The following is a 12,113-nucleotide window of genomic DNA, read 5'->3' as shown; positions in this document are numbered from 1 at the left end:
TCTTGGGGTGGGAGGGGGCGGGTTCCTAAGAATTTCAATCTATCAAACTTACAGAGCTCCTTAAAGGCTGAAGGGAGGAGCTCTAAAACTTCCTGAAATTGTGTTCAAGGCGTGTTTATGAGCAAATTAGCACTTTTCTTGGGAGAAGCTTTCTCTAAATTCTCAAAAAGGAAAGCAATATTTAAAAAAAAAAATTTTTTTTAAACAACCACAGTAAATAAGACTCTTTCTATTATTTATCTAATTTGAAGCTCAAGAATGCTCTAGAACAGGGGTCAGAGACTTTTTCTGCAAAAACCAGAGTATAAATATTTCAGGTTTTATAGGCCATCCACTCTTGTTCAGAACTATTCAACTCTGCCACTGTAGTGCAAAAGCAGCTCATAGATAATACGTAAATGAATGGGCATGGCTGTGTTCCAATATAACTATTTACATAAGCTGGCAGTGGGCTGGATTTGGCACAGGCCATAGCTTGCCAACTCCTGCTCTAGTCTAGAGCAAGCCTTCTGGGCAGTGTAATCTCTGGGATATGGCCCCATCTCCAGTCCCCATTCCTCTATCCCTCCCATATGTCACTTTCCTAATGGCTTTTCACCGTCTGTAAAGTTTCTCAAAGTGTGGTCCCTGGATGCCCCGCTTTCAAAATCACTTGAGGTTCTTGTTTAGTATGTAAATACCCGAGGCTTATGCCATCCTGCTACAATCAGAATCTCTGAGGGAATATGTTTCCCAAGCAATTCTCCTGTACCCTGCAGTTTCAGTCACTGGTCTACAGGGTAAGAGTCATGGCATTCAAGGTGAAACACTCAGCCCTAACATGCCTATCCAGCCCCGCCTCCTGCCACACCAACTGCTCACCACGTCCCTAACTGTGTGACTCTGGAACACTTCTGTGGCTTGGCTTGTGCTGTTCTTTCCTCCTGAAATGCCTACTCCATATACCTTCTGCTGCCAGCTCTCATCTGCCTGATGAATTCCATTCACTCCAACCACCCCGGCCCCGAGATATCATCAAACAATCTTTCTCTTTCTAGGTTTGGAGGTGGGAGTTTTTCATCTTTTCATGGCAGCCACTACAGTCCCTTTTTATCTGTAAAGTCATTTGGGGCCAGACAACAAAGCCTTTCTGAGAATACACGAACATCTAACTATACTTACACATCAATGAGATCAGGCTTCAATACTGATGGCACAGCAGTCTCAATGTTGTACAATTTTATCTGAGATCCATACAAAGTGACTTTGACCAGCCTGTTGGCAAAGAAGAATATAAGAAAAAACATTCAGTTTATGGACTAAAATAGACAAAATGGACTCGGTACCAAGGTCTCGAGGACAGACTTTTTTTCAATCAAAAAGAATCCAGACCAGGTCTTCAATTTTATCCCAAAGACATAATCTGAAATGTGCATAAAGATTTATATACTAAGATACCAACTAAAGCATTACTTACATTGAAAACAATATAACACAACACAGAGAACATAATGTAATGTAGCAATATATACAATAAAAATGATTAGGATGGAAATTTTTATGCTATGTGTATTTTACCACAATAACAAAAATTAGAAAAAAAGTGAACGTTTCAGGCGGATAGGTATATGATAAAGAAAATACAGCAAAATGTTCACTGTAGAATCTATGGGTATTTCCTACACAATTTTTTAACTTTCTGAAGAGTTGAAATGGGGTGGGGGGGAGGGAGGCCACAAAAGTTTCTAAAATAGATTAAGGTATTTTTAACTTCAAGCACAATTCTTTGAGAAGCAAGTTACTGAGCCCACTGGTTGCCCAAGGGCTCACTATGTATCAGTACAAACGAACACTGAATACAATAACTAACAGCCAGCTCTAGTAGGAAATGGGAAATGCATCTTTCACTAGAGACAGACATTCCTTTCTGAGTAAACATAAACAAACCAACCAAAAAAACTAGAGACCTGGCTAGGTTCTCTCTGTGCTTGCTCTGTAAGGAAACCTGGGAGCAGGTCTGAGGGGGACGCCAGGGAAGACGGTGCATGTTTCTCTCCCCCAATCCAACAGTGAGGAGGGTCTCAAACTTCACTGAGCACAAGAATCAACTGGGGAACTAAGTACAAATGCAGTTCGCTGGTGCTACCCCACAGACTGACTCTGTAGCATTGAGGGGGGTCTGGAAATGTGCATCTTTGAAAAGCAGCCAGGGGACTCTGATGCATGTAGACCATACTCTGAAAAATGCTCCTCTCTGATGGTGGGGAGAAAGCAGGACTTTGTTACACAACCACAAACTTGAGCCACAAGTTATTCAGGGTTGGGGAGCAGTCAGAAAGACGAATTTCCAGTCAGTCAAGGAAATAAGGGTGAAAGAGCCAAGGGTTCTCAATCTGAAGTCCTAGGAAGCAGGGTGTGGTGGTGGCAATAACTAGGCATCAAATCATTCACCATCAATAAGTAAGACGCCAATGCGCAGCCAGTATTTAATTCTTTAAGCTGCCCCACATTTTTCACATTCATACAATAAGTGTACAGTTCAGTGGTATTAAATATATTCACAATGTGCTAGCACCCCCACCATCCATCTCCATTACGCTTTCATCTTGTAAAACTGCACCTCAGCACCCATTAAATAACAACTCTCCATACCCCCCCCACCCCAGCAACCAGCCTTCTATTTTCTGTCGCTATGGTTCTGACTACTCGAAGCACCTCATATAAATGAAATCATACCGCATGTGACTTTACATTCTGTTTCTTCATTCAACGGCATTCTTTAACGTTGTTCTACACTAAAAATGAACATCTTTTAATATTTCTATGTTTAGCAATCTTAATATTAGGGTTTTTTTTATGTAACCTGTAAGTGAAAACACTGCTAATCACAGTGGCTGTTAAGATCACATAGCCATAACAAGGAGGCTTCTCTCACACTTTATTCTAAATGAAGACAAAACAGCAAAGTATCTTTACGTACAGAGCCTGAAAACCTAAGCAGTGCAGAAAGATGTATATATTAAGGACCTACAAAATAGCAATCCAGGATCTCTGAACAGTCATTTCACTATGAAGTTGAAATGACTGATGGATATAATATATTGCTTAAGTTTAAATTAAATATAGATTTCAGACAGAAGGACATGTTCTATTCCTACTAACCATCAGCGGAAACAGGCCTAGTGCAGGAAAAAGAACTTGAAGTAGAAGCTCTGTGGTTTGGAAAGAGCACAGTATTTGGACTCAGGAAACTGGTTAAAGTACCTGTGCTCCCACTCATGAACTGTGTGACCTGAGGTAAGGCACTCACCCTCTCTGGGCCAGAATTTACTCAGATAAAATGACAATACCTGTCCCTCAAAGTATAGAATGAAAGAAAATGTACAAAATTACTTTTGAAAATTTCCTACTACTGTATGCTGCTTTTATTATTATTAATCTGGTTTTTCAAGATTTATTTAAAATTCTTAGTTATCGCTGCTTTTAAGCTAAGAGTAACAGTTAAAGAAAAATCTGGCATGCAAGTAATTAGGCTTGAGCCCCAGCTACCCCTCATGTGTTACCAACGATACAGCTATTGGGTAAATGAAAGCACCAGGTGTCTCTCAACTTTTGGCTGGACCCACACCCACCCAGTTTTATTTATTTATTTATTTATTTTTCCCCCCCACCCAGTTTTGATCGAATCAACTCACTGGTTACCTTGAAATGATCTGAAAACCTCCTGTCACTTTTATTTTAAGCATATGACTTTTTAAATGTATGAGTTCATGAGAAGGGAGGGGGCAGACTAGGTAGTAGGAAATGGTCTTCAACAAATGCAGCCATAAACCCTGTGGGGGACCCTCGAGGAAGAAGTAGTAAAAGGAGCTTGGTGGTGGGAAGGCTAGGATCCACCCCTCAGGTCAGGCTTGGAGGCTGCCCAGCTTCAAATCCTCAGGACCCTAAGAGGACTGGAAAAACCAGTCCCATTCTAAAAGGACCAGAAAAGGTCCCACCTCTGGCCTCTGGCTGCCTACTCAGATAGTGCCTACTGCCTACGTGTTTGTCCTTTTATTAATATGGCTTTCTTCATGTCTCTTTATGACCTCACCTGGTTTCTTCTGACGTTACTCCTATCTGTAAATATAAGATCGTCTATGAAATAACAGCTTATATTTACTGTTTGCTACATACTAGGCCCTGTGCTCAGTGCCTTACCTCATGTAATTCTCACAATAAACCTACAGGATACTACGTCCACTCCATTTTACAGATGAGGGACCTGAAGTTCAGAGAGGGTCAGTGACTGCTCCACACTCCCCTGTATGTGGCAGAGCCTCAATTCACCTGGTGCCAGAGCAGAGCTGCCTGGCAACAGCTGTTCCTCACACAAGCAGGTAAGCTGAGCTCCATGCTGTAACTGCCCACCCACCTCTCCACCACCGTGAGGGCGTCGCTGAAGCGCACGACGAACACGTCCCCGATGAAGTACTCGGCTAGGCGGCCCACAGCCTGCAGGAGGGAGCTCAGGTCTCGCAGGGAACAGTGCAGCCGCCGGCAGTCGTTCTCTGCTGTGATGTTCAACCTGTGTCCTGGAACATAACACTTCAGATGGTTTTTCAACAGGAAGAACATGCTTTAATTACCGCTACAGATATCTGCTCATCCAGGCAAGCTACATTCAGCAAAACCAATTTTTGAAACATAGCAACCCACAGGCTGCTTCCCAGTACCAAGCAGGGAAACTGGGCAGGCTCCACCTACAGCCAGACCCACATGCACCCCAAGGCCAGAGGGAGAAACAGAGACAACAGATAGCCCGGGCCGTGCTCACATGGACCGATCTGATCCATGACTGGATTCCTCTGGACCCTGTGAGGAATGACACCGCCAATTTCACAGACAAGAAAACACACCCAGGGGGGCCCAGTAACTTGCCTAACATGGGTCGTATTTCCAGGGCAGAGCTAGACTCCTAAGCTAAGTCTATGCGACTCTGCGGGCTTTCTGCAAATGGCCCTGGTGCAGAATGGAGTCTCCATGGGCTGACAGGGTTCAAAGAACAGGGTGCACTCAGCACTCCCCGCCAGGTTCGCAGGTGGCACCGTATGGACCAAAGGCATAGGACTTGGGATTCAGAAGACACAGGTTCCCTGCCACGTGCAAGCTCTGTGCCTCAGAGAGCCCTCTAAGTCTCAGTTTCTTCATCTTTAAAATGGAAGTAAGTGCTACTATCTAATTCACTATAGTAAGGGCTGAATTAGAATGTGTAAAAACCCTATGAACTATAAAACATTACTCAGTGTTTGTAATTAATAATGAATAACAAAGAGCTAGTGATTTTCTAAGGCCTGAAACTTTCCTTCAACATTTCTTCAAGTTGAGCAAGGAGGAAACAAAGATGAAGGACAACAGCATCCTCAATGCAGCCACATCCTTGCCCTTTGGACCCCTCTCCCCACACAGGTCTACAAAATATATTAATTATTGCCAAGCCAGAGAAAGGCTCTCTGTCTGACCAAGTCCTCCTCCTGCATCCAGGAGGAGGGAGGAAGGGGCATTAACAGTAAGATCACTGCCACAGGGCACCTGCAATCCATCCACTCCCTAAATACTTTTCAAACCTTCTCCTGCCACTGCCACTTCAGGATTTTACTCTGCTGGAGGCAGGAACCTCCCCCCTCCATGGCGCTCCACAGCATCTTCCTAGAACCCAGATCTAAGCACAAAGCTCCCAGCAGGCAAGGTGCCAAACCCTTCTGGGGCTCCCTCTGGCCAAAAGGGAAAATCCCAACCTCCCCAGCTTCAGCTGAGGTCTCTGTGACTTCACCTCCTCCTCCGATCCCACTCTATCACCTGGACCCACTGATGACCCCCTGGTGCCTCGTCTCTGCACCTCTGCACAAGCTGGGGTCTCTGCCTGGAGTCCCCACGTCACTCTCTGGTCACGCACACCTCACAGCCCTCATATAGCCTGCAGGCTCACCTAAGTATCGCCTGTCCTGGAAAGCCTTCCCTCCCCACTCCCCCAACAGAGGGAACTCACTTCCCCTCCTACATCCCCCCAGGGCACTCCGTGCAAGTAAGGAGATAAACTACTGATTTATAAGTCTGTCTCCTCACTGACTGTGAACTCCTTCGTGGTGAGGGGCTCTGCCCAGCAGCCAGCACGGCACCTGGTACAGAATGAGTGACCACAGATGTACGACTGAATTTGACACACACAACCGAGAGCTAACTAGAGCAGGAGAGAGAGTCCTGGGGGCCTGAATTTTCTCATACTGCCCTTGGGAGCATTTACTTTACTATGTAAACGTGAATATGGATAAGCGACACTGGTGGAGAAGAAAAAGGAAGGATGACACCTAAGAGACTGGGGGTGAAGCAGCAAGTTCGATGCCTCAGCTCCTACACTGACTTCCAAGTGCTGAGGCTGGAAGAGAGCCTGTGACAGCCCCGAAGGAAGGACAAGAGCCTGGAAAAGGGGACACTGTGACCAGGGTGTTGTTACAGTGGGTCACACCCCAAGGAGCAGAAGAACAAAAGGAAGGGGCAACTCAAGGAGACAGCCAGTGACAAAGCCGGCCCTGACCTGCCCGATCACCTGTCCGCTTGCAACACTCCCCGTGGAGGGCAGAAACACGGAGTGGGCTTCTCAGCCTCAGGCAGCCCTGCCAAGGCCGCTGGGTGGGAGTCTAAGGAGGGTGGGCCAGCTCCCCTAGTCAGAGCAGGAGGGTGAGCGTCCCACACCTCCAGCCAGAGGAGCCCACAGAATACACAGAACCAAGAAGTGGTTCTGGTCGTGCTTGGTCACATGAGAGGGAAAAATGCCTCTCTCCTCTCCTCTCCCAGTTAACAGAAGTGCCACAGTTACACACCTTCTGAATGTCAAGGATGTTCAGGGTTACTGCTATGTAACTGAAGCCCAGAGTAAACAAAAACCTGTTGTTCCACCTGTATGTAGACAACCAAGGCTTAGGGCTCTGTGGGAAATAAACCCTTAAGAAAAACACACCCTGGAACTGGATGGGGTGGTGGTACAGGCTTCAAAAGAGATGAGGCCAGCTCTTCTTTCAGAGAGCAACGTGGACAGGTTTCGAATCCGCATCAGTGGCCCCTCACGCTCCCTGCACGTACCCATCTCCCACCGAGCTCTAACCTGACGAGTCGGTTTCAACTTATTCACTGTACTAAATACCAAGAACTAGGTACCCTTAGGTACAACCTAAGAACTAGGTTCTTAAATATTTTAAGCATGAAGGAAAACATTCTGTGTTTCTCTTTTAAAAACCAAACCAAAACACCACCCTAAATCATGTTTCCCTGGTAGATGGTCATGAGACAGCTTAAAAGCCATGGTGACCAGGCCTGCCCCTCTTCCCCTTTGGCCCCTGCATCCACGCATACATCTGAAGCATGGCCTTCCCCCAGCCTTGCCCCTCCAGCCTCTTCCTGGACACCTCAACTGAATACTAGAGAGCCCAATGCCTCTTGAGGGAGTCTTCCATCTTTGGATAGCTTGGTCAAAAACACAGGGGTCTCCCCATAATTGCTCCTTATTACCCCTGGTCCCGCCCTTTGAGGGGAGGAAAACAAGCCTGAGCCTGCTGACACGTGACAGTCTTGGGGAGATATGGAGAGAGGGGTCACACTCTTGCCAGTCTCCTCTTGGCTGAAATACACCCCAGGGCCCCTTCCATTCTCTGTGTCACCCTCCCTCGAGAATCCTTGCCATCCTGATCACTCCCCTCTAAACCTACCCTAATTTGTCTGACAAAAAGCAGTACCTAAAATGAAAAACAGCTCGCAAATGCTATGTGTGTCTTAGACTATTAGTTTGAACCATATGAGACTGCTGATATTTGACCGTTTCTGACCTAACAAAACTGCAATTCCATATAATTCAGCTTAAAACATATGTGCCATTCAAGGTTCACATTAATCAAAATGGCAGTTGGCTCTTCCCTGCTCCATCTGCAAGGCAGACAAACATACAGGCAGTAAGTACCCTAAATCAGTCTCCAGCCCCTGCACCCCAGCCTGGAAACCACATACTACCACCACCACCAAAAAATCATGCAGGGTACCACACCTCAACCTGAGGGGGCAGGCTAGAGTTCCCACTGTGAAAAGCTGTTCAGATCAACCCACATTTTCTTCTATTTGGCTAAGGCTTCGTTCCCTCCCTCCTCCAGTCAACAGCATAGAACATCCGCAAAGTGGAGCCTGCAGGGGAGAACACTGCTAGGTACAGGTTTCAGAGATAGAAAATATCATGGCCACACTGAAGTCCTATCTTACAAAAAGCAAGTCACCCTGCAGCTGTCTAGATGTACCTAAGCCACATCCAAAGAACAGCTCACTGGCAAATCACTGCCCTGGAAAGAAACATCTTAATGTTAAATATAATTCGGTCTTTCTTTCTTTTCTTTTCTTTTCTTTTGGGGGGGGGGGTGGGGGAGGCTGGGAGATAAAGGTATAAAAATTAGCATTTAAGGTATTCCACTCTGAGAGAACAAACAAGTCATAAACGAACCTAAGCAGAAGAATTTAAGTCCAAAAATCTATATATTATAGCTGGAGCAATCTCTTAGGCAGGGAAGTTTGCACAGCTAAACAGAAAAATTAACAGGGCTGCTTAGAGCAGAAATATTGTCCCAATGAGGGAAGATCTCAGTGAGGGGTGGCAGAAGCCAATCACCTACAAAATGGATACCTGAGGGCCACATAAGGACACAAAATGCAGCACTAGGGGCACAACAGGGCTTTGAGGATTTCTCAGACCACAAAAGGGACAAACAGCGAGGGCAAAGGATGACTCCCAGGGCTAAGGGAGGAGGCACAGTGACTGATGTACCTGGCACAGGGACAGCGTGTTTTGCCTTGGACTTTACTGAGGAAGTGGAAGCAGGAGGATCAGCAGAAGCAGAGAAAAGAGTAAGACTCCCATCTCACAGGCTCTGGAATTCAGGCCAGGAGAAGGTCAATGCCAATGAAAGGAACGGGCCATAACCCATCAGGGGAAAGAGAACGTAGTTTCTGGTAAGAGGCAGCAAGCCTGACTAATATAGCATGGAGGTTATATGAGGGGTAAATGACCATGGGAACCAAGGAACAAAACGTACTCAGAGTTTCCATTTTTTAATAGCCTTTGCATTGGAAACTTGGCTTTTGCTTTGTCATGGATAAGACAGCTCATTTTAAAACAGGAAATAAGGATTTCTCTGGCCTGAGAGGTTCTGCCACTGGGGTATATGCACCAAGGATCAGTGCTAGGGATGAGGTTTAGAAATGACCTGGAAGAGCCAAGGGCACTGTGAAATTGCCAGTAAATGGGCGGCAATGAGAGCAGGCGTAGGATATTTCATTTAGGGAAAAATCATTCAGATTATCCTTCTCAGATAAGAAGCTCTAAGTTATCAATTATGTCACAGAAAAAGGACTTAAGAATCACTGCAGATTTTCACCTGAAGACCGACTCAATGTAATGTAAAAAAAAGTCAGCTACTAACACTGACTTAAGGTCAATTTTGGGGGAAAGGAATACAAGCTCGACTTTTTTTTTTTTTTAAGATCAAGAATGTCTTTAGGGTCCTGAGTATATTCTAGTTTGAATAGTGGCCCTGAGGGAGAGATCACCATAGTACGATTTTTCCCAAGAATGGTTTCTGGAAACATCTGTAGCATTTGTACACAGTCAAATGTCCATAAACACTGACAGCATTTTACAGGCGCATTTGCTTTGAAAAGTGGTCTTTTTAAAGTTCTGCATAAGCTGTTCTTACCCTATCTACACAATCAGGGCCTAAAGCTGGGGCATGCCAAGTCCCATCAACCTCCTGGGGCCCAGTGGATTATTTAGAAGCTAATATAGTCATGGAAACAAGCCGTCACAGGCCACCAAGAAGGGCAGCCTCAGAAGGAGCCTCTTGGGGAGGCTCTGCCACAAATAACAAGCTCATCCAGGCAGTGGGCTACACCCTGGACAGCTCTGTGCCAGGCTGAAACGAGAGTTACACAAGAGAGCGGAGCCCGGCCAGGGCCAGGCATAACTCCTGTGAGGAAAACTGGGAGGAAGAGCAGTGTGAAATGACGTGTGTGTGTGTGTGTGTGTGTGTGTGTGTGTGTGTGTGTGTGTGTGTGTGTGTGTGTGTGTGTGTGTGTGTGTGTGTATGTGTGTGTGTGTGTGTTTTCAGCGGGCAGAATGAATGTCAGATTTTGGTTAATTCAACTTTTTATCATTCCCTATTATACCATCTTGGTACTAGCACCAACAAGCCACGTGACCTTGGGTAAACTAACATCTCTGAACATTAATTTCCTCTTCTGTAAAACAGGAGAACTATTATTAGTACTTACACCTCACAGGCCAGTTGAGAGAATTAAATAACATAAGCAAATAACATGGTGCCTGGCATGCAATGTGTGTTCTACAAATAGAAGGTATTATTTTATCATTATTATTAACAAAATAACCAAAAAATGCTAACCCTAAACCCCAAGCTGGTGAAACCTGCCAACAGCAAGCCAAAATCTTTCCAACTGGCTACAGTCAGGGCTATTGACACAGGAGAGCTAACCATCCCCTAGGGTGAGCTCTACCAGTCCACCTGCTGCAGAGTTGCTCCCATGTCCTCCTGATTCTAAAAGCCAGAGAAGAACGAACCCGTCACAGGAAAGTCCAAGACTATTTTTTTCTAGTGTACTAGCTGGCTTAAAGGACACAGAGAAATATTCTAATCACTAGGGTTTTTCAAAAGTCCTACCTCTTTGCTCCAAACCAGCTTCCTTTCTCTCACTGAGATGCCTCTTTGGAATATGCGGTCACAGCCTCATCTCTTACCTCCCCCAAAGCTCCTTTTTAATCATGATTTTTTTTGTGTTTTTTTTTTAATTTTCCCTGTTTAGAAATGGAGAGAGAGGGAGCAGTAGGGAGGGGGCAGTGGAGAAAGCATGTTCTGACAACACAGAAGGCAGTAATTAAATATCAGTCCAATTTTTTCTGAACATTAAATTAGAAAATAAAAGCCAGTTTACCTGATGCTGAAGTAACTATAAACTGCTGTAACCCCAGATAAACTTCTAAATTGTCCTGAAGAACTGGAAACTGAAAACAAAGAAACAAAGATTTAAAAACTAAAAAACAAAAAAAACACAGCATAAATGCAAATTGTAACAGCATTTCAACAATGAAAGAAGTACCTATGGTGGGGAGGAACAGGATAAAAACCTTTTCTCTGGGAAGCTTTATATGCAGCCAAGAAGAGATGGCACCCTTCAGCACCTCCCACCCCCGGCAATTTCTACAATTGAAACCACCAGTTAATATTTGGAATAAGAAAGAAAATAACACACCAGTCTGATACTTTTTCTATTTTTTATTTTTTTTATTTTTTGTGGTATGCGGGCCCCTCACTGTTGTGGCCTCTCCCACCGCGGAGCACAGGCTCTGGACACGCAGGCCCAGCGGCCATGGCCCACGGGCCCAGCCGCTCCACGGCATGTGGGATCTTCCCGGACCGGGGCACGAACCCACGTCCCCTGCATCAGCAGGCGGACTCCCAACCACTGTGCCACCAGGGAGGCCCCAGTTTGATACTTTTTCTAAACAAAGCACTGGATGCTGGGTATGATTATTATGACTATTATGTTCTTAAAAGAGGACATCAAGCCCCCAAATGATCTACACCTTCTAGAGCTCTGAGACAGGGCCCACCTCCGTTCAAGTCCAAGGAAAACCCTGCCTTTGAAAGAAATAGCACATATGCCTTATTAAAGTGCATGGCAGACTGAAAAGACAGCCAAATTATTTGGAGTCAGTTTGCCTTACTCATTTAGCAGACAGGACTTTCATAACCAGAGCTCTACCTTTTCTTTCTAAAGCTGCTAACTCACCATTAAGATAAAATTAAGACGTTAATACGACAGGTCCCAAAGAAAGGCAGACGGCAAAATAAAATGGCACTCTCCATAAGAGAATACAAGACATAGCTGGGCTGTGCAATGCAAAGCTGACCCTAATAAATTATCTTACCTCTAGAGGAGAGATGGACTTAACGAAATCTCCTCAAATAACAAACACCACTTAGTAAATGAAATCAGTCCTTATGACTAAGGATTCTATCACATACACACAGGCAGAGAGTACCCAG

The 12,113-nt window shown here is 45.1% G+C and overlaps 1 protein-coding gene across 2 annotated transcripts in view; it reads right to left on the bottom strand.

Annotated features, from left to right (window-relative positions):
• XPO6 (exportin 6) overlaps nucleotides 1-12,113 on the bottom strand; it is a 106,814-nt gene that overhangs the window by 19,367 nt on the left and 75,334 nt on the right. For both annotated transcript variants that reach the window (XM_082857396.1, XM_082857397.1), the window contains exons 12-14: nucleotides 10,999-11,068; nucleotides 4,394-4,553; nucleotides 1,162-1,254 (exon numbers count right to left, since the gene is read on the bottom strand). In XM_082857396.1, the coding sequence (XP_082713522.1) occupies nucleotides 1,162-1,254; nucleotides 4,394-4,553; nucleotides 10,999-11,068 (323 nt within the window). The remainder of the gene's footprint in view (nucleotides 1-1,161; nucleotides 1,255-4,393; nucleotides 4,554-10,998; nucleotides 11,069-12,113) is intronic.

This window comes from Leucopleurus acutus (genome assembly GCF_964270905.1).
Source record: "Leucopleurus acutus genome assembly, chromosome: 16".
Taxonomy (NCBI): Eukaryota; Metazoa; Chordata; class Mammalia; order Artiodactyla; family Delphinidae; genus Leucopleurus; species Leucopleurus acutus.
Note: the sequence above shows the minus strand (reverse complement) of the source record. Positions and strands in the feature narration are given on the sequence as shown.